The 22,946-nt window shown below is 35.4% G+C and overlaps 5 protein-coding genes across 8 annotated transcripts; 2 read left to right on the top strand and 3 right to left on the bottom strand.

The window, feature by feature from the left end:
- Positions 1-7,161: 7,161 nt before the first annotated feature.
- Positions 7,162-7,818, bottom strand: LOC109175591 (ubiquitin-40S ribosomal protein S27a). Its single transcript, XM_019324875.1, has one exon. The coding sequence runs from the start codon at positions 7,776-7,778 to the stop codon at positions 7,311-7,313; it is 468 nt and encodes a 155-aa protein (XP_019180420.1). The 5' UTR covers positions 7,779-7,818; the 3' UTR covers positions 7,162-7,310.
- Positions 7,819-9,886: 2,068 nt separating this feature from the next.
- On the bottom strand, positions 9,887-13,884 carry LOC109175590 (methyltransferase-like protein 13). Of its 4 annotated transcripts, XM_019324872.1 has the most exons (9): positions 13,535-13,877; positions 11,839-11,952; positions 11,633-11,701; positions 11,534-11,553; positions 11,405-11,457; positions 11,260-11,290; positions 10,750-10,828; positions 10,352-10,488; positions 9,887-10,154 (listed from the first exon to the last, which is right to left on the bottom strand). In XM_019324872.1, the coding sequence occupies exons 1-9, from the start codon at positions 13,716-13,718 to the stop codon at positions 10,110-10,112; spliced, it is 732 nt and encodes a 243-aa protein (XP_019180417.1). In that variant the 5' UTR covers positions 13,719-13,877; the 3' UTR covers positions 9,887-10,109. The 4 variants fall into 4 exon arrangements, 3 of the variants coding, with proteins under 3 accessions (XP_019180417.1, XP_019180419.1, XP_019180418.1); XM_019324874.1 differs by lacking the exon at positions 11,839-11,952 and having other exon boundaries at positions 13,535-13,879; XM_019324873.1 differs by lacking the exon at positions 11,534-11,553 and having other exon boundaries at positions 11,405-11,471.
- An 812-nt stretch (positions 13,885-14,696) lies between these two features.
- LOC109175366 (probable inactive serine/threonine-protein kinase fnkC) lies at positions 14,697-17,450 on the top strand. Its single transcript, XM_019324627.1, has 6 exons — positions 14,697-14,782; positions 14,976-15,102; positions 15,459-15,628; positions 15,723-15,999; positions 16,406-16,569; positions 16,936-17,450. Exons 1-6 carry the CDS (start codon positions 14,758-14,760, stop codon positions 17,139-17,141), a joined length of 969 nt encoding a protein of 322 aa, XP_019180172.1. The 5' UTR covers positions 14,697-14,757; the 3' UTR covers positions 17,142-17,450.
- A 690-nt stretch (positions 17,451-18,140) lies between these two features.
- LOC109175519 lies at positions 18,141-20,355 on the bottom strand. The gene is made up of 6 exons (XM_019324786.1): positions 20,302-20,355; positions 20,054-20,183; positions 19,501-19,670; positions 19,086-19,395; positions 18,829-19,004; positions 18,141-18,558 (listed from the first exon to the last, which is right to left on the bottom strand). The coding sequence occupies exons 1-6, from the start codon at positions 20,324-20,326 to the stop codon at positions 18,383-18,385; spliced, it is 987 nt and encodes a 328-aa protein (XP_019180331.1). The 5' UTR covers positions 20,327-20,355; the 3' UTR covers positions 18,141-18,382.
- Positions 20,356-20,658: 303 nt separating this feature from the next.
- LOC109175518 lies at positions 20,659-22,497 on the top strand. Its single transcript, XM_019324785.1, has 6 exons — positions 20,659-20,745; positions 20,845-20,974; positions 21,082-21,251; positions 21,323-21,701; positions 21,868-22,040; positions 22,167-22,497. The coding sequence occupies exons 1-6, from the start codon at positions 20,724-20,726 to the stop codon at positions 22,325-22,327; spliced, it is 1,035 nt and encodes a 344-aa protein (XP_019180330.1). The 5' UTR covers positions 20,659-20,723; the 3' UTR covers positions 22,328-22,497.
- Positions 22,498-22,946: the final 449 nt, after the last annotated feature.

The following is a 22,946-nucleotide window of genomic DNA, read 5'->3' as shown; positions in this document are numbered from 1 at the left end:
GTCATCGACTATAATGGTTTTTCTCAATTTTGTCCTAAATGACTTTGGTGACCTAATATAGTCCTAGATTTTTGTGTTTCGCTCAATTTAGTCCTCCGTTTGTTATTCTGTCAAATTGATGTTAAATAAAGGGACAATTCAATAATATTAATATTGACATCTCTTTACTTTCAACCTGCGAAGTGAGAAATCTCTCTTTCTTACACGAATTACACCCAGAGTTACTATCAGACCTACGAATCAAATTTTATATTCGCAGCTTTAGAAGTGATTCTGAGAGTAATTCGTAAAAAAAAGAGGGATTTCACACTTTACATGTCTATGAATAAAGAGATGCCAATATTAAAATTACTGAATTATCTATTTATTTAACAACAAATGGACGGAATAACAAATGGGAGACTAAATTGAGCAAAAACACAAAAGTCTATGACAAAATTGAGTAAAAACACAAAACTCTGGGACTACATTAAGTCACCAAAGTCGTTTAGGACAAAATTGAGAAAAACCACTATAGTCGAAGACGATTTTGGGTATTAACTCAATTACTATATTAGGGGGTGAAGATGACTGATTGACTGTTCCCATCCCTGTTCCTATTCCTCAAATTTGGTCCGTGTTTCTTGGAGCAGGGATGGGATATCCCCACAAAATTGGAAAGAAATTACTACCCCTATAATTAGGATGTCAATTAGGCCAACCCATTTGGTTTCATACTAACTCTATTGAACTGGATGAACTCAATTAAAATTTGTGACATTTTCAGATAAAATTGATTTACCGAACTACAATCAACCATTTATTAAAGCATCTTCAATACAATAGTTATTGTATGGACCACGGTAAAAAACGATATCGTTTTGTATATTTTTTCTCACGCGATCGCTGCAACATACATTTTTATAACCCATAATGTATATTATATTATCCTAAAAGTTTCATATTTTAACATGTAATGTATATTATTCTTACTCATAATATTCAACGACGTTGTTTTGGATCATGGTCCATACGATTGTGTAGACCACGATCCACACAATAATTTGCTATCCTCAATAGCAATTGTGTTTTTAATGGTTTTTGAGGTGCCAATTTAAGAGAAAGAAGAGGGAAAGAAAAGAAGGAAAAAAAAAAAAAAAAAACAGGTTTGATTGTCTGTCGCAAAAAAAGAAAATAAAAAACAAAAAACAAAGCACATAATGTGCTAGTCAGGGTGTGCATTGCACGCACCTGGCTGAGCACTGAATGTGTGGCCAACACGAACAAAAGCGGTAGTCTTCTGTCATCTCTCTTTTGAAATCCATAAAAAATTTTAACATTAACATGAAAAAAATTTGAGAAAAAATCATATCTCTAATCTCTAATAGTGTAAAAACTCAACCTTAATTTTAAGATTCGAAAAAATCTCAAAAAAAGATGCCATTAGGTTTTTATTGGTTAGGATGGATGACTGATTTATCCTCTGTGAAGCTTTTGGCAGGTGGGTGGGACACATGGCGGGCCGGGCAGGCATCAAAGAATGCGCCAGCTTTTGCACTACAAAAGAGATTCCGACTAGATCCATGAATACTGTCCACAGAAATCACCAGCTTTTGCATTAAATTAAATTTAAAAAGATAATTATTACTTTTTTTTATTCCTATATATTTTGACTAGATCTATCAATTTATCGGGCTTGGGACTAGGGTTCATCTTGGTGAACACTAAACGGGAGGCAATGATTTTATGCTTGTGTGCACTGATGCCTTGTGCGAAATCGGTTCGCAATCCAGCAGTTAAATCGCCTCATTTTTGCATGCAGTGATCCTCTCATCATTCTAACCTCATATTTTCCTGTAAAAATCTATTCTTTCCGTTCAATCTGCTTATTTCACTTCATAATTTTTGTGTGTAAAGCTTTGATCTTTAGCTTTCTGCCTTTCTGGGTATTGGACACTGATGAAGCTATTTCATTATTGTCTTCTTATTCCCATCACAGAATAACTGATATTCGTTTAGATCTTAGATCTCCACCCTCGCTGTCCTCATTTTTTTTTTATAAGACTGATAGCCACTTAGATCTTTTTGCTGTTAGTGTGTTTCATATGTTGCCTATAGAGATTAGAGATTAGAGAATGTCTGTATAAAACAGTTCAGGTTTTTATGGGATTTTGGGATTTGGATCGCTCATGCAAAAATGATGTGACTTACTGCTTGAAGTTGTGAAAGATTTGCACAATGAGGAATAGGCTGTGACTTAATTGGTACATATACCAATCTCTCTGGTAAGTTTTGAAAGAGCTTCTTGAATGCATGAAGTTCATCAATTACTTGTATGTATATATGTTATCTGTGAAAGTATAGTTATTTATGCATTTGTTGGTTACTTGTGCCTACTGTTAAGAACTGGATAGAGCAATTATGAGCTTTTAATCTGGCATCTCCGATCCATAAGTTAAATGTTCATTCAAGGTGCCCTTTGTTTGGATGAAAAGCACTGCAATTGTGTAGCCTTTTACTAGATCTTATATTTGATTGCCTCTATTACCTTTGTTTCTTTGCTTTGGCTCTATTTGGGAACCTTGTTCACATATATGTGTGAGCAGTTGATAACAAATGGCCATTTTGTGCTTTGCTATGGCCTATGGGAAAGACAATTAACGATGTCTTATCGGTAATTGCATTTTGGTTTGCTTTTAACATCTTTATGCATAATTATTTCTATAAGTATATGCAATGCAACTTACAAAGATTGCTGGAGTTTTATAACTTTCTAGTAATTTGAGCTGGAGAAATGGTCATCAATCTTTTGTTTCCAGTTTCTTTAACAATTGACAATCATGTTTTGTTTCCGATGACTTCATGCATTGTAAACTGTTATTATGCCATACATATCTATCTGCAGAATGTAGCACTTTGTCATCTGCTTATATCTTGTGATTTGTGAATGTGGCAATATTCATCCAGCTTGCCATATTCAAGACCATTAAATCAGATGAACAATGTTTTATGGAACTGTACTTAGATCTCCATCATCATCACTCACTAAAATTCTGTTTTCATCATCCACACAGATGCAGGGAGTGATGGGTATATTTCATAATTTGATCATAAGAAATCGTTGTTCTTATATCTATGTGCTATGGCTTTGGCCTCCCTTTTTTACTTTCCCTGCTCTGCCCCTGATTGCAGGCCACCTAGATGAGTAGTGGTAGGATAAAGATTAAACTAGACTACTCGGGACTTAGCGTGGTGGTTCAGCGTGGTGGTTCGTCGTCTGACTTAATGTCATGATTGAAGGCAGTAGTGTAGTTTTTGAATTTCACTGAAAACATGAATGGAAGAAAGGTTCAGGATGATTGAAGGTGTTTGATCAATGGATACACACTTCCCTACTCATCCCAAAAATACAAACATTACATAAGAACACACAGATTTAATAGTTACATAGGAACACCAAAAAATTTCATAGGATGAGGGTCATTTTGATAGCAAACTATTACATAGGAACACCAAAAAATTTCATAGGATGAGTGTCATTTTGATAGCAAGTACATAATTCAGAGAATGCTGCATGCTTGTCAGAAATGTCAGATGCTTATATACTGTAATTTATGAATGCATCACAACATTTATCCAGTTTGCTATAATCAAGACAATCAAATCAGATTAACAATGTTTTCTGCAGCTATACTAAGAGCTCCATCAAATTCTGCCAGACAAGACCACTAATACAAAGCAAAGAGAAGTCAGGAATATTCCACACACAAATTGATCCGAAGACATTTTGCATCAAGTTTTAATATTTTTTTTTTATTTTTATTTTAAATTTCAACCAATTAAAACTTGTCACATCAAGGAGTGACAAGTTTGTGAGTGGTGTAAGGGTATCTTGCCCGGTCCTATATATATTGTAATCATAGTTCAATTATTAATAAGTTAATTCCATTTTTTGTTCTATAATTTTAGATAACATTTCACTTTTAGTTCTTTTTAAAGAACATCCCCTATTGATTCTAGTATTATTGCTAGAGTGACAAACAAACATGTTTAAATGGTGTACGAGAGCATTTTGGTATTTTAATACAAAGTGGGTTGTGGTTGACCCGTTATATCTTTATTTAATTTTTCAAATTCAATAAGAATTTTAATTAAATACACCTCCCTTACAGTTTGAGTGAATATGACTATATATACATGCAAAATCACCTAGAAATTTTTTAATAAAGGAGATTGTTTTTTTAAAAAGAAAGTATAACCATAAATATTGTTGGATATTGACCAAAAATAAAATGCCTCAAAATTTTATAAAAGAAAAATATAAACATAATTATTTTGATAAAATAATAATTCAAATAGAAAACACATTATAAATCACACGTTATATATATATATATATATATATATATATATATATATATATATATATATATATATATATATATATATATATATATATATATATATATATATATGACTAAAATTAAAATATATCAAGCTTTATAAAAGATATTTATAACAAAATATGGAACACAATTACATTATAAATTACACATTTCATTATTAATATTTAAAAAAAATGATAATTGTTAGATATGAGAAAAAAAAAATATATCAATGCTTTATAAAAAAAATATCCTAAACAAAATATGGAACATAATTATTTTGATAAAATGATTTGAATAAAAAACATATTATAAATGTAGCAACTAGCAAATACACAGAATTAAGCAGTGCAGTTTTGACCTTTCTCTGTAAGTCAGGTGTGCTCTGCCAACCCGCCTAAGAATCTTTGATTTATATCTATATTTTTTTACTTCATACTCTAGCAATTGCCAGCATTGTCCCCACTATCGGCATTGCACTATACTAAAAGAGCCATGAGCTTAACTTTGACTCATTTTCGAAAATTTCTTCATACTTAGTTGGTGGGCATTAATGCCGGTGCGAAATCCGTTCGCAATCCAACCAGCCAAATCCCTTCATTTTTGCATGCAATAATCCACTAATCTCTCATATTTTTGTGTAAAAATCTAATCTTTCTTGTGTTGAATCTGCTTATTTCACTCCATACATTTTTGTTTAAAGCTTTAGTGTTTAGCTGTTTGTGTTGATAGCCATTTAGATCTTTTTCTTTTAATGTGTTTCCTGTTTCAATCTCTATCCTCATTTTGTTTTCATATGTTCTTTTGTTTTGAGTGTTTGAAGTTAGCTTAATGGTTTCATATGTTGGCTATAGATGGAGAATGTTTGTGTATAAAATGAACAGTCAGTTCAAGTTTTTATGAGATTTTGAATTGCTCATGCAAAACGATTTGCACAATGAGGAATAGCTAGCCTGTCTGGTTAGTTATGAAAGAGCTTCTTGCATGAACAAAGCTTCATCAATTACTCATGCTTACACCATATGAGTGAAAATATAATTGGAAGAAAGCTTCATGAATTACTCATGCTTACACCATATAAGTGAAAATATACTTATGTATCATGTTAAAAATAATTGATTAGAAGTCATAAATTAGAATAGTTAATTGATTAAATTTGGGTTAATATATATTTTTTTTTTAAAAAAAAAAAACACACAAATCGAAATACTTACCCCTACTCAAAATGGTCCACCCACTTAGAACACATTCTACCAATTTTGTTATTATTATAGAGGTAATACATTCACCTATTAAATTTACCACATAATAATATATTCATCTCTTTGATTCAAATTTTTATGTATTTGTTTTATTATCTATGAGTGATACGTCTCCTTATTGTTATTTTTATTGGAGCCAGGTCTACATTTGTGGACATAATTGGCTGCTTATATACTGTGATTTTAAATGCATCAATTATTTATCCAGTTTGCTTTAATCAAAGTAACAATTTAATGTATAATGCCACATTAAATCACATTATGATATTATTTCAGAATCACTTCAAAACAATTACAAAACAAAAGTCAGGAATATACTTCACACAATTACAAAACAAAAATCAGGAATATTCATCACACAATTACAAAACAAAAATCAGGAATATTCATCACACAGCAGCAAAGAGTGAAGAGTGCATTTCATAAATAGTGAAAAGGTAAATCACAATAACCAAATGGTCCATTAGGTGGGATAACCTGTTTGGAACTCAGCACATCTAGTGAAGCTCCCACTACTGCAAAGGTGAATTTCATAATTTGATCATAAGAAATTGTTGTTCTTGGATCCTTCTTATACCAGGACACCAAGATGAACTGGAGCAGCATTTAAAAGGAGTTGCTAGAGATGGAAGGAGACAATTTTCACATTTGAGATTAAACCAGTGAAGAACGCATCTACACAAGAATACTAGCATATATTATTTGATGTATGCAGCATATTAAAGACAACAAATTGATCCCAGACATTTTGTATCTATCTTAAAGTTGCTTACTTTGTGTGTTTAAAAACTTGTAGTCACTACTCACAAGCTTGGACTTTTAACAACAAATAATGAAAGCCAAAGCAACTACTACACAAATATACAAGAAAACAATTCCTGCCATTTCAATTTGACAAATACAACAAATGGTATAAAAGTAAGTCTTGTACTCATGTGAGTATCTCAGAAAAACTTGTAATACCTTAAAATATAATACTCCTATACCTTCATAGAAAGTATTACTTTGCACATCACATATCAGGGCAAGACAGTTTCCCACAAATCTTATTCATGATATATAAACTATACAACTCCAAAACATTCATCCTACATGTTCAAAAAAATGAATGCAAAGAAGAATATAAACAATTTTACATTCTAGACATCCCCAAAAAAATTTTCAAAGTTCAAATAATTTTACATTCTATGACCAGTCAACAATTAACCTTCCTAGAAATTCATCAAACAATTAAAAACACAGATGAAACATTAATAAAAAGATCTAAAGCAAATCATATCTTGTTATACTGACACTATTAGAGCAAAAAGGTGCCAGATGCATCTTACAGAGCAAACCTGAATATTAAGACCATTTAAACAACAACAAATCATCTATAGAAAAGATAACAAACAACTCACAGAATATTAGGCTTAGCCAATCAGAAACATCAAGTGAAATCAACTACTTGCAAAATCCAACTAAATCAGGAATTCAGCATCACCACAGAGATATCAGAATAGGATAATAAAAAAGCACCAAATCAAATAGCGAAAAAGTAATAAAGGGTCTAAAACATAACTCAAAACTTAAATAATCATAGATCCATCACATGACAATTGAAATCCATTAAAAAAAACTAAAATTCGATACTCCAACTGTAATTGTACTAGCAAAAGTAAAGGTTTTAAAAAGGAAGAGACGCTTAATCACCGCCCTTCTGGTAGACATAGGTGAGACCGCACTTGCCGCAGTAGTGCCTGTCGAAGTGGTTAGCCATGAAGGTACCGGCGCCGCACTCGGCGTTGGGGCACTCCTTCCTCAGCCTCTGCACCTTTCCAGACTCATCCACCTTGTAGAACTGCAAGACGGCGAGCTTGACCTTCTTGTGCTTGTGCTTGATCTTCTTCGGCTTGGTGTAGGTCTTCTTCTTGCGCTTCTTCGCACCACCGCGGAGGCGGAGCACGAGGTGGAGGGTGGACTCCTTCTGGATGTTGTAGTCGGCGAGGGTGCGGCCGTCCTCGAGCTGCTTGCCGGCGAAGATGAGCCGCTGCTGGTCCGGCGGGATGCCTTCCTTGTCCTGGATCTTTGCCTTCACATTGTCGATGGTGTCCGACGATTCAACCTCGAGGGTGATCGTCTTCCCCGTCAGAGTCTTCACAAAGATCTGCATTTTTGCGTTTGTGGTGGAAGCCTAGGGTTTGGGGGAAGTGGCTATATATATATACAAAAATGCCGGGAGGCTAGGGTTTCCCTGTACTAAATTCGTGGGCCGAATTTGGGCTCAATGTCCGGAACTTTCTTGGGCCTTATGAAGTTGATTATCTAGGTTAATGGCAAATTATTGTGTGGACCGTGGTCCACATAATATTACGTAGACCATAAGAAAAAGTACATTTTTAATATACTAAATGTACATTATTTTTGTACTGAATGTACATTATATAATATAATGTACACTCAGAACAAAAATAATGTACATCCTCTGGATATAATGTACATTATTTTTGTATTGAATGTACATTATTTTATAGTAAACAAAATATGGTTCACACAACTTGTGTGGACCAATAATGATTGTAGTTTAATCCTAACATATTTTACAAGGCAAATAGTCCACCTTGCAAGGTAGATTCAGGTCCAAAAATACATAATTTACTTGATGTGGATAATTACCCGGAGTGTATCTAGGACGTATGTATCTTCCCTATACTTATATTTGGGAGTTGCCATTTGCCCCTCAAAAATGACACCCTTGCTTACCATTGATTTTTTGATCTAATTTTTGATTTACTTTTTCATTTTAATTGTCATCAATTTTTTAAGAAATAACAACTTTACCATTACTTTTTTGTCTTCTTCCTCTTTGTTTTGATGTGATCTTTGTCATCTTTTTTCTCCATCATTCCAACACTGCATTCTTTTTTCTTCTATTTTTTAAACATTTTTTTTTATAAAACCACTACATTATTCTACCTAACATCTTCATTCTCTCCCTCAAAACCAAATCTAATGTCCTCCCGCATGTTCCTAATTCAACTCTTGTATATCATGTTGGTTTATAAATAACTTATTTATGTATTCTTATTTATTTTGTCATATAACAATTATTAAAAATTATATATATTATTATTTAAAAATTAGAATATGCTCGCTTTAAAAATAAAAAATAAAAAATTAGAACATGATAATTTATTGTTGGGCATGATGTTTCGCGCAAAGCGCGTGCCCTTCACTAGTGAATAACATAGAGTAGACAATAAGAAAATAGTTCAAAGGGATCCTCTTTTATTCATAATTGTGTGTTTGTAGAGAGAGGGGAGAGTGTTTAGAGAGTAATACACTATTAGAGAGAGAGAGCGAGAGAGTGTAGAGTGGAAGAGTAGGAACCTCTCTAAGTTGGAGGGTTAGGAGCCCTTTTATAGGCCCAAGGGAGGTGGCGGGTTTGACCCGTCACATTTGACCTCGACCCAAAGACCGAGACCGAACCGCTTGACTCCGACCCGACTATAAACGGAAACGCGGACCCATGTTATATAACTTATCATTACCTTTCAAAAATTAACAATTTATGATAATTATGTACTGTATTTATAAAATTTTAAAACTTAAAAATATTTATATTCTAAATGTTCACAATTTTAATACTAAAAAATTACAATTTAGGACCAGGATCCACCTTGCAAAGTGAACCCTGGTCAATGCTACTACTAATAATAATTATTATTATCAATATTTTATATGGTGCCAAATATTGATAGTATCAGGAACAGCCAAGTACTAAATACTACATGAACAAATTGGTACCGAATGTCAATATTATATAATTTGCAATAATATTTTTCTATTGCAAATTATGTTAAATGATGCAAGTTTTGTTGCGAATAACATTTTCTTGTACGTAATAGTGTTGTGAGTGTAATTTGTACTTGATAAAGTCAAACCTTTTTCTATTTATAGCAACGGTACAATTTTAACAAACATACTATACCATACTTAGCTAATAGTATCCAAAACATTAGTTATATTTATATGATTGTATCAACTGTTGGTGCTAACTAAGAATGTGAATCGTCAAGTAACATCGAATACTCGACTTTTCCAAACCCTAATTGACAATTAGATCCGTGGTAGTACTAAAATTCTTGTACCTGGTACCTATAATGTGTGTGTATAGTTTAGGATCTCACTGTACTTAAACCAAGTATTGGAATAGAGAGCAAAAATTGCAAAGTCAAATTGTGAGTCTCCTGAAACCTCATTTCATTCATTTTATCATCAGACAAAAACAGCAAAGTTTACCCAGCATGCCTCTCACCATAGAACATTATTACAAATCGGATCGAGCTGTTTAGGTTCGACTGTATTAATATCATCTTGCGGGATATAGATACAAAAAAAAGGGATTCATGCCGGGCAGGAGGGCAACAAAGGAATCCGTATCAGTATATATAGTGAGTGATTGGCCTTCCACTTAAGGGCAAAAGGAGACCAGCTTCATCCTTCAATTCTTGATCTGTGCTTTGTGCCTGGACTCCAAAGTATTATCCTGAAAAGGGCATTTCTGTATGAGCATTCTAAACATCTAGAAGCAAATCGTGTACTGATAATTGAAGCATGGGTGGCGCTGAGATTCGAATTAAAGCATGTGCTCCATCTCAACTAAAAGCCTAAGCTGATAGTTGGATTGCACATTAATGGCTATATGCTCAACACTAATGAGATGAGATTGATTAGGCTGTTTACCTTAACACAAACGTATATATAGTGAACGCTTGGATTCGGCCCCAAAACCGATTCCACGGAGCTCACATCTTTATCCAATGCAATGGGTGAAGTCAGTTCCCATTTTTGCTGGTGCGAGCTCCCTGTAGGAACTTTGTCTGCACCGATACGAGCAAGACACAAGGATAAAGTCAATTATCAAACTGCAGTTACGAGGGAATCTTTGCGAGCAGCCTATGTTAACAGAACATGAAGAACAACAAAACATCTAGTACTTCACAGTTTCGTGACTAAGATATCTATTAATCATATTCAAACAGATTGTTGTTGTTCACTTAGTTGGGCGAGGGGAGTCGAGTCGAAAAATAATTTTCAGTTCAAGAAAAGACAACGAAGACAAATAGGACGATTGAAAATACCTATGACATGTAATTTAATTGTCAATGAGCATGAGTTTCTCAACAAAGGTAGTCGCTGAACTGGAGCTCCATAAGTAATCTGCAGAATTAATTTGGACCAATCAGGAAACACAAAAGTTATAGCTAGTAGCGAAGGTGCAACTTTATTTCTTATACTTGCATAGCAGTCAGCACCACATATCGATGGCAGGATACTGGACTCGGCTCTCCAAGCCGCCACCCAACACAACCCCACTCCCACTCAAATGAATGTAGACGAAAAATAGAGAATAGGTAACCAGCTTGATTGGCGTGAGTGGCCGTGCACTCTTATCCCTTAAGAGAGGTCAGGAGTTCGAACCCCCCTCGTATAGAAAAACCAATCTGGCCAGCCCCTTAATTGGGCCGGCCCGGTGCGAACATGGATTAGTCTGATTATGGTACGGGCTTAAAGTTGCCTCCTACAGTTAGGATCTGCTAAGGACACCTCGTGGTCTGACCAAAAATAAAGATAAGACGAGGAACACTTACCAGGACATATTTTCCTTCATCCTTCAGGACCCTATAATTTGCCATCAACTGCTTCAATATATTAAGAGATCAAAAAGGAAAAAAGGCAACACACCTGGAAGAAAAATAACAACTTAAAAACCGATGCACGAAATTCCCGATCTACCTGCAGACTTCAGCAAGCATCTGAGCAGCATTTATCGTCGAACCGTTCCCACACTGCAGAAAAACACCTACATAAGCAAATAAGCAACGAAGCCATTCAAATATGTAATTTGCCGTGTGAAGTACTCACCAAGATGGAGTCCAAAGTTCCTGGAAGGCCATGTGAGGATTAGCAATCATCAACTGTACATACATTTGAAGAACAAAAGATATTGGAAAAAAAGACTACCTTTATCAATAATGGCATCAAAGGAACCGGCTTCAAAGGCACTCATGTCTCTAACATCCATGTTCATATCTGCCTAATGTTATGGAATCAATGACTCAACCATGAAACACGTAACATGCCAAATCAAATCTCTTAGCAAAAAAGAGTTTATACTAATGAAAAATAGCCAATTCATCGACATATATGTTATATGCACAAAACGATACATTTCAGTTGTGGACGATTGGAATATTTCTTCCGCATTGCTTCAATTACCACGGAGGAACTATCAACATTGACTACATCCGCATAACCGTCATCAATCATGCCCTCACTAAAAGCTGCAACCATGAAGATATCATATACACAAACTTCTTCAATTTGTCTTTGTAAAGAAAGAGAACATAATTTTAAAATCCCTGAGCCATTGTTAATCACAGCTGATCACCTCATACAATTCATAAATAAATAAAAAGAAAAATATAACTTAGCTTATAGAGGTGTCAAACGGACAGGTTAGCCCGAAATCCAGTCCAGGCCCGATACATTTGGGCGGGCTGATCCATTTGCTACAATGGGCGGATTAGGGCTATCCCGTTTTATACTATGGACAAGGATGAACTTTAATTGGTGGTCCATGGACCGGCCCGACCCGTTAGCCCGTGCATTTTTTTCTTTTAAATAAAATAAAATAAAATATACATATATACTTTAAGTCTCTAATAGAGTAATGGCCCATGAGATTATCACATTAAAAACTGTGATATTGATTTTATGCCTATTAAATTATTAGGTATTGTCGTATTTACTATTTAGCTATTTAATTGCCTAACTATAATACTAATTAGTAATTACTACCTTAAAATATTTTAAAGTTAAAATTTTATTTGTTTCAAATTGAAAAAATTACCTTTACTACTTAGTAGTTAATAGTTGCAATTTGTAAAATTATTCTTATTAATGGTATTACATTATTAATTATTAATTTCTTTATTTTCTTGTAATATTTCTTAAGTTAAATAGTTGGAAATAAATATGTGAACTTGTAAAACTAATTCAGAAGGAAGACATAACTTAAATTAGTCGATATATAATTTTTAATTTTTAATTTTTTTAGGCCATGGACCGGACAGTAATGTTTATTTTTGGATCGGGCCAAGTCCAGTCCAAACTTTAATTGGACTGGGCTGGTCCGGTCCAAAAATAGGCAGGCCAGACCAAACCGGCCCAAGCCCACCCATTTGACACCTCTATTAGCTTATCCAAAAGATGAGAACTCAAGAACAGGATTGCACAATCCTTAGACTTTTGTGCCAATTAGATAGAAATAAAATAAATGCTTTTATAATGCAATAGGTGGTTGAATTTAAGATTTTATTTTATTTATGGACTTACCCCAATATTAGACTCTAATTTATAAGATTGGACAATTTCATTCTCATCTATGCATTGTACTAAAAACAAAAAATGCCATTTTGGACAAACCCAGCCAAATTCTTCAGCTCTTCAATGGGTAATCACAAGATTCTAAGTTTGAGTCACAGTGGAGTGACCTATTAAGTTTTTTGATTCGAGTCGTTCAACTGTGGGCAACCTACGGTTTGAACCGTTCCGCTACGGACAACCTATGGTTAAACCAATAGGTTATGGACAACCTATGATTTGAATTGGTAATGTTATGGTTTGAGCCGATCAACTATGACAACCTAAGCTAGATTTAGGGGTCACAATGTGAGATTTACCTAGTACACAGTCTCCTGGCGAGTGTGATTTGCCTAGTCATTCAAAAAATGCCATTTTAGGGATCTGATCTATATCCATTTCTGACCAAATACAGCTAGACATTCGGATCAAACAGTAAATATATCCATAATGTAAACATTGAAGAAAATAAAGGCCCTTTTGAATTAAAATTGGAAGTACCGGAATTGCCGCAACCGACGACGAGGACGCGGTGGTGGGGATGAACGTAGAGGCGGAGGAGGGGGGCGAGGGAGTGATAGGTTTGGTACCAATCGTAGGGAACCGGTTCTTGTGCGTATCGCTTCTCCCAATACCATTTGTCTCCGTACGCCACCTGCGTTGTTCCACCTCCCCCTAGTGTCATTTCTCCTTCTCAATTCTCTCTCTCTCTCTCTCTCTCTGTAACACTCCAGTAACTCTTAAGTATGGAGCTCTCTCTCTCTCACTCAACAATGGCGATCTCTTCTGTTCTGTTTATTACCAGACTAGACACTAGAGGAAAGTGCTGGCACCAACGAATTCTCCGTAAAAGAATGTTGATCACATGAAAGAACGACGACGTTTTTTCCTCTTCTATTTTCCATTTGTTTGTTGTTGATATTTTCTTCTTCTTTTTATTTATTTATTTATTTATTTATTTTTTATAGAGTGTTGATTTATTTTTAGAAAAATGATCAAATAAGTCTATAACCTTTATATAAAAAGTCAATTAGGCCCTTAAACTTTAGATGTTATAATTAAACCCACAAACAAGTTATTTTAGAGCCATGAAACTTAGTAAGCTGTTGGTGACCTGTAATTGCAGGTCAATTAGAGTTCCAGCCAACTCCGCCAATCCTCCGGCGAGCATCTGACCAAATTCCAACAACCTATGTCAAATACCAGCGACCGTCAACGATCGCCGGTCGCATTTTGCCGTTGAAGGCGACAAAGTTGGTCACCTTCTTTACTGCTGGAGATGGCATCGACCGCCGATTGTTTTAAAGTGCAAGAGGAATTATCTCCGAAAGAGATGATTGAGTAGGTATAGCATGATTTTTGTGACTCACTGCACACATAATCTTTCTAGTATGATTTACTTCTTTTGTGTTGTCTGCGGCGGGCATACTAGGAATTCCATGTGATTCACATTTTCACAACTATTTCACCTACAAGATTTAGTTGTGAGCAATTCAAGCCAAGCACAGAATATGTGGTGTACTCTTAGTTTAATTTCTCACAACGAAATGCATCCATCACCACAGTATATTACGTTAAGAATTATTCCTTCCTGAAGCTTTTCATGTAATTAACCTTCCCCCAAATTATGTATATATATATCAACCCTTCCGCTGCTATCTCTGTAAACTCAAACCACACAAACTCTCAATTAATATATATTTATAGCAAAGTAATTATTTTCCATGGCTGATACCCCAAAGGAAGAAGGTACAATTGCGTTTACTTCAATTTTTTTATTTTTATTTTTATTTCCACTTTCTGTTTTCGAATTGAAGAAATTAACGTCCAAGTGAATGGATATTTTTTTATTTTATTTTTTGTTAAAATGGTGAATTTCTCTGGGTATTAATTCAAGAAATGGTGCCAATGTCAGCTAACATGTTAACCAAAATTTTCTCAGGAATTGTGAAAACAGTTTCAGACGCACCCCCCAGTCACTACGTGGTCAAGATTCAATCGGTGTCATTGCTCAGGAACAACATAGACCAATACATTTCAGATGCTTTTGATGTCGGAGGCTACAAATGGTAATTAACTAACTTAACTTACCATCAAACTTTCCGAAAGTGTACACCAGATAAATCATTCTTTGTGACCTTAACTGGACCACAAGAAAGTAAACTAGTTTAGGTTGCTTATAACTGATAAACAAAAAAGGCCAATAGGCCACTTGCAGTTAACATTAGAGGGTGTGCACTGAATAAACTTTACCATATGACCCTAATCAGACTGCAAAGAGGTAAATTAATTTATGTTGCAACATAACTGTTCAAGTGACCGGGTTAAACCAAAATGTCCCATAACTACTCACACTGGACAGTTAAACTTATAACATTGTGGTTATTCAGCCGACTGTCTGAATTGGTTTGATTTGCGTTTGCAGGAAGTTGGTTATCCACCCAAATGGAAACAAAAACAAGAAGGTTAATGATCACATCTCTCTGTACCTAAAACTGGCGGACACAAGCAACCTCCACCCCGGGTGGGAAGTCCACGCCGTCATTCGCCTCTTTTTGTACGATCAGAAGAAAGACAACTACTATGTCGTACAAGGTTACTATCAGTTTAGCTTTTTAGCTGAGACAGAACACAACCGTTAATCATAACAATTTGTATGAATGTTTGTTTAATTTGATTGTTTTTTCAGATGCAGAGGAAAAAACGAGGCGATTTCGAGCAATGAAGGAGGAGTGGGGATACGACAGGTTCATTGTTCTGACGGAGTTTAACAACGTTTCCAATGGATATGTTGTGGATGATGTTTGTGTGTTTGGAGTTGAGGTTTCTGTGCGCAAAGAAATAAAATTCCCAGGGAGAGATTGTCTCACACTGATTCAAGATCCTGTTGAAGACAAACTCTCCTGGGAAATTAAGGATTTAAACTTTAGGAAGGACTGCTACGAATCCAACGCATTGCAATATTGGTAACAACTTCATCTGTGTTTTTTTTATATTTATTTTTTTAACCAGAGATTCTAATCAGCAAATGACCATAATGAGGTAAACCAGTCTTTAAAGTGATCAAATTGAATTTTCAAATTTAGATTTCTTCGACCACATTTGAAAAGTGGAACAACTTTTGACCACTTTTAGACCATCACCTCGGATAATAGTTATAAAAAATATCTAAATTTTAGACTTTTTTTGGGTAGTGAAACTCGTGATTTTTTCGTTATGAGAATTTATTTTCAGACCATAATCGACAAACTAATAGTGAGTTGCTCATAGCTGATTGGCTTAAATAAGAATGCTTCTAGACTATAGTGAATATTTAAAGTTGATGTTGTTACAAAATGAATGTATATATAAAACTATTTCATATATGTGTAGGAAAATACAGATATATCCAAAGGGGTATGAGGGCGGAAAAGGCACCCATGTCTCCGTATATTTGGCTTTGGCTGAGGCTAAACCCTCAACTCAGATATATGCAGAGTTCATAGTGCGCATGATTGATCAATCTAATTCCAATCACATTTCATCGTCCAAACCAGGTATATATTTGTACCAATATATATTTTTTTTGAATGCTACTCACTCTATTACAATGTAGTATCTGTTCATAACTACTTTCTCAATCTGTTAAAGCACAAAGAGACTATTTTCTCAACATGTTGAAGCACAAAGAGTCAACACTGTCTCCATTGAGGCTCGAACCCATAATACTGTCTCCACTGAGGTTCGAACCCACAATACTGTCTCCACTAAGGCTCAAACCTACAACCTCTCGTATGAGAGTCCAACCTTTGGTGCCATTAGACCACAATATCTTGGCTACAAATATACTTTATTTTGCCCAAAAAAAATGATCAAACGAGTATAATTTCAGTACCTAATAATCACGAGTTCGATTCTTGCAGAAAAGTGTTGGTTCAATGCAACAAATGCAGCTTTTGGTTGGCCAAAGTTTATAAGCATCGAGGAGTTCCGCAAACCAGAATATGGCTATTTGGTGAACGGAAGCTGCAGAGTAGAAGCTGAGATTAAAGTGCTTGGGATGGCTGAACCTGATGCTATGATCTCCAATAATTCAGCCCATGACTGCAAAGAGATCATTTTAACATGAAACTCCAGATTTTCTATGGTGTTGATCGTCTCTGGTGCTCATAGTATCGGTATAATTATGTATATCATATTTAATTGTATCGAGTATTATTAGTATCAGTGTCAATACCATATTTGGTAGCACCATAAAAAATCACGAGAAAATTACATTATGCATTTATCTTGTAAACAAAAATAAATTACTCTGTCCAGTTGCATTTGGTAAGCAGCCAAAATTTCCCAAGAATAAGCATATATGCAAATTTGTATATATGGAAATAAAGTTTTCCTAATTTAATACATATCAATAAGTTGATTTCTTGTTTTTTTTTTAACCATACTAGTAAGTGTCCCGTGCGATGCCCAGACTATTATTAATTTAACAAATGAGTAAATTACACTTTTGGTCCTATGACTATAGGAGGCGTGTTAATTTCGCTCCATGACTTTTAAAGCTAACAAGTTAGTCATTTAACTATGCTTTTTTTAACCGATTTGGTCCTTCCGACCAAATCACCAGTGGAGATTGGCCAGAAAAACGTAAACCTTTTTAATTTTTTTTTTTCATGAGGGCAGAATAGTATTTTTACGTAATAAGATGTTTCTTTTTCGCGTTCATGAGCTACGACTAACAGTTGCCTCTGTTTCGAATAAAGAACAGCTCCAAGAATTGAAGCCCCAAGTTTAGAAGCAAAATATGATTTAAGCAAGATCAATATCTCAGATTTAACTCCACAACCGCACCAACCTAATTATGTGTGTGTGTGTGTGTGTGTGTATATATATATATATATATATATATATATATATATATATATATATATATAGGTGCATATTCCAAATTATTTCTATTATCATAACAAAATTTCACAAGCTCTCATTACAAATTGAGAAAGCAAATAAGCAGTGGTTAATTGAAATTCTTTGAGAGTTCAATTGAGCAAAATATTTTGAATTTGAACTCACAGTCTTCAAAAATTAATTTTTAACCAAGAATTCGAATACCCAACACAAATGAAGCAAAAATTTAAAAAAAAAAATGACTAAAATACTAAAACACAACTAACTCAAAGTTCACAAATTTATCAAATCACAATCATAAAATACTCTCTGTACTTCTCTGTTTTTCTAGAGTTCAACTATTACTTGAAATATAGCATGACATATAAAATATAAGATATATACTTGGATTCAATCACAATTATTTTAGATAATATTAATTAGATTGTAATATAATCTTCATTTGGAAGTTAGTTTATATGGTCAAGATAGAAGAGGTGCAGTCACCCCATGCACTCTCACTTCAGCTTCTATGGTGCATTCGTCTTTGGACTCCGACCAAAAGCCTGCCGTATGCGTCTTGAAATACTCCTTACTTATCACCTTCGGCCATTCATAAAAACTACTTTTGGGGCTTGAGGGCTCGAACCACCGACTTCCTGCAACCGATTCAATATGCGTTTCATTTCAACTAAAAAGTTATTATTATTTTATATAAAATGAGTAAGAAATCATGAATTTACACTACTGGAAATTCTGAAAGTGATCTTAAATCAAGTCGAAAGCCTTGTTCCGACCACTTTTGGTGTTCGGAAAAATCTTTGTTGCTATTTCCGACCACTTTTTGCTTTCACCTTGATTTAAGATCATTTTCAGGTGGTCAGAAATTCCATAATTTCCAGTAGTGTTAATTTGTTGTATATACGTGCCTTCAACGATCCAATTTTTGCGGTGATGGCGATCAACCAAATGTAGTGTGAACTTTGCATATATGCGAGAAGTTGGGTTCATGGGTTTATCACCCAAAACCATATGTAAGGATAAGGATAAGTGGGTGCCATTCTCGTCCTTTGACTCCTTTCCATTAGGATATATCCGCATTTTCCTGCATGAATATTGTAGCCTCAAAATCAAGTTATTTAAGGTAAATTTGATCTGACAAGTTTCTATTATTTTTTTTTAATACCATTGTTGGAAAGTGGGGGACTCGTGGTAGTCATCAGGCTTGCTGAGAGTGCCAAAAATTTTGGGAATTGTCCATGAGTACTTAACGAGGTGGGGGTCTTTAAACATTGACAAACACTCTCCTCTGGGGAATCTTGTTTCCCCTTCTGGGAATTTGATTTCTTTATGCACATAAACCTCCGCGCCGAACACGCATACATCGTCCACCACAAACCCGTATGAACCGTTATGGAACATTTTGGTCGGGACGATTCTGTCGAATCCCCACTCCGTCCTCGTCTCACGAAACCGCCTCCCTTTTTCCTGCGCGTCTAATCGAATCAAAATGGAGGGTTAGTTCTTAGTTCATATATGCAAATTTTGAAGTCTCTATTGACATCGGCTACGACTATATATGTTTTTAGACATGAATTAACCTCGGATGACCAAATAGGTATCGTTGTTTTGATGAAGCAAGAAGAGGCGGAACACGGCGTGGACTTCCCACCCGGGTTGAAAACAACTGGTTTCCGCCATGGCTAGGTGCATAGATATGTGGTCTGTAACACCCTTCCGGTTGTTTCCATTTGGGTAGAAAATCAACTTCCTGTAAATTAAACACAAACCATGCATTATGGGACAACTCCAGTCAAATTCATCAGACTTGGCGGTAATCATAATGTTACAATAAAATCGACTCTCAGCCAGAGTATTCTATTGGCTCTCTTGGTTTGAACCTGATTTACCTCTTTATATACATTTGTCTGCTAAGAATAAGACATGATTTACTTAGTGCACAATCTCCGGGAGTGATCAGCTAAAGTTAAAGACAGAATTTACTTAGTGCAAAGCCTCAAGAAATGAGGTCACAAGGCAGAATTCGCCTAATTAACAGCCTTAATTAGGTATTAATAATGACATCAAATTTAAAAATCAATCAAATTTTCTTTAATCACTCAAAAAACTAAGCATTATATATGTTTGGAGTACCATTTGTAGCCTCCGGCTTCGAACTGAGCTGAAGTGTATTTCTGTATTTGGTGTTTTGCAAGTGACGACACGGATTGGATCTTGAACATGAAGTGACTGGGCGCTGCGTCTGTAGTTGATAATGAAACCCCTAAACATATATATATATGACGACATGTCAGCAAACATCTGTAACTAACTAACAACAACATTTGCAAAAATTATAAGATCAGAACATGCAATAATATATATATGTGTCTGTTGTGTACCATCTTCCCTGACGAGTACAGCCATGGCCGGAGAAGAAAGCTGTTGTTGGAGATATAGAAGAGGAGATGGAAAGAGGTTTAATGAGAACTGAGAAGAAAAGCTTATATTAATTGTGGAAAGTAAAGAATGATTCTTGACGTAGTGTAATGTAATTAAAGGAATGGAATCTGGGCGATATATACTACATCCCTGTTTCTGAACAAGGAATGCAAATTATGGGTCTACCACTATACCACATTACATTACGTCAAGAATCATTCTTTACTTTCCACAAGATTTAATTTAATTTTCGATCTTCTCATATCATTAAACCTCTTTCCATCGATCTCCTTCATCTATATATTCAACCACATTAATCAAACCTTCCATCAAATCAAAGCTTCAATTCGAACCCAGAAAAGATTTTCTTGTCCGCCCATCCATGGCGATCGTCAGGGAAGATGGTAAACTACACATGCATGCACACAAATTATTATTATAATAATTCGATCTGCATGCAAATTAATGATGTTTGCTGACACATATGTCTGTCATATGTTTAGGGGTTTCATTATCAACGGTGGATGCGGCGCCAAGTCACTTCATGCTCAAGATTCAATCCGTGTCGTTGCTTACACAGTACAAAATAGAGAAATACACGTCGGCTCCGTTCGAGGCCGGAGGCTACAAATGGTACTATCCATGTCAACATATAACATTAATGTGCAATCCAACTATCAGCTTAGACTTTTATTTGAGTTATTATACTCCCATGATTGATCTGAATGCATTATTTGCAGGAAGTTGATTTTCTACCCAAATGGGAACGAACGCAAGCGTGTAACGGACCACATATCTATGCACCTAGCGGTGGCGGACACCGCCGGTTTCCAACCCGGCTGGGAAGTCCACGCCGTCTTCCGCCTCTTCTTGCTTGATCAAAACAATGACACCTATTTTGTCGTTCAAGGTTCATGTTTAATGCATATTGATTAATAATTTGCATGAATATAATTAAACTAAGCTTCCATTTTGACGCAGATGCAGAGCAAGGAAAAGGAAAGCGATTTCGTGGGACGATGAGGGAATGGGGATTCGACAGATTCATCTCTCTAACAACGTTCAACGACCCTTCATACGGATACGTGGTGGACGATGTATGCGTGGTTGGCGCAGAGGTTTATGTCCACAAAGAATTTAAATTCCCAAAAGGGGAAACAAGATTCCCTAGAGGAGAATCTTTGTCAATGTTTAAAGACCCCGACCCCGCCAAGCTCATCAACAAGAAAATTGATGATTTTTTTGCCCCAAAGCACCATTACAATGATACAACCCAAGACCTGAACGAGCCGCGAAGGTCAACTCGCATTCCTAAGGAAAGGAAGGATGAATCATACCACGAGTTTCCCTTCCAACAATGGTAACATCTATCCAAAGCATTTTTTTCATTCCTGAAGGACATAGAGTCAGTAACGCCTCCACTAAAACTCAACCCACAACTTCCTATGTGGGAGTTCAACTTGGTACCATTGGACTGCAATTGTATTCATTTAAACTAATGCCCAACTATTACAACATCCATGCAGGAAAATGCGGGTATATCCAAAGGGAATGGATGGCAAGGGCACCCACGTGTCCTTATCTTTACATATGGTTTTAGGTAATGAAGCCAAGGAGCAAGCCCCTTCTCGCATATATGCAGAGTTCACACTGCGTTTAATCGATGATCGTCGTCATCAGAAAAATTATACCAAGAAAGGTACGTAAATACAAAAATAAATAAATAAACTAATTAACTTTTGTGATTTCTTACTTATTGTTGTGCATATAACGCATCATTCATTTCGTATAAAATCGTATCAATTAATGTTGATTATTGTTGCAGAAACTCGGTGGTTCAACCCCTCCACAGCTTCTTGTGAATGGGCAGAGTTTATAGATATGGATTCTTTCAAGGCAAGATTTTGGTCGTCGTCCAAGGACAAATGCACCATAGATGCTGAAGTTAGAGTACATGGGGAGACTAGACCTCTTCATTATTCTTGACCATGCATATAAGCCAAATTCAAAATGAAGACTATATTACAATCTAATTATCTATTGTTGTGTAAAATTATTGAGATCTTGATCAGATTTGATCTTTCATGTTATGTATAAGGTTATCATTTTGCTTGGCACCTCATCCGAATAATAAAACAACGTTTTCACTTGAGTGTGTACTAGTTTTTCTTTGTCGGGCATGCATGGGGGTTTGAGTCACGAGTAGGAATGTTAGAGTGTACTGAAATACACTATTTACATACTCTATTACAATGTAGTATCTGTTCATAGCTACTTTTTCAACCCACTGAAGTATAAAGAGCCAATAACGCCTCCACTAAGGCTCGAACTTACAACCTCCCATATGGGAGCCATCTGAGCACAAGATGCTTGGCTATATATTGAATGTTCACAATTTATATACTGAATGTTCACAATTTGAATTGTGAACATTCAATATATAAATTGTGTATTTTGATACGGGTCCAAATTGCAAGGTAAACCTGAGTCCATGGCATAACTGTTGAATGCAGGTCTCGCAGGCTACACAGCTAAGCCCGCGTGGGCAGCAGGCCAACCCGCGAGCAAACAATACACACATGCACACACAAATGTTCAATTGAAA

This window comes from Ipomoea nil, unplaced genomic scaffold (assembly GCF_001879475.1).
Source record: "Ipomoea nil cultivar Tokyo-kokei standard unplaced genomic scaffold, Asagao_1.1 scaffold0688, whole genome shotgun sequence".
NCBI classification, from domain to species: Eukaryota; Viridiplantae; Streptophyta; class Magnoliopsida; order Solanales; family Convolvulaceae; genus Ipomoea; species Ipomoea nil.
Note: the sequence above shows the minus strand (reverse complement) of the source record. Positions and strands in the feature narration are given on the sequence as shown.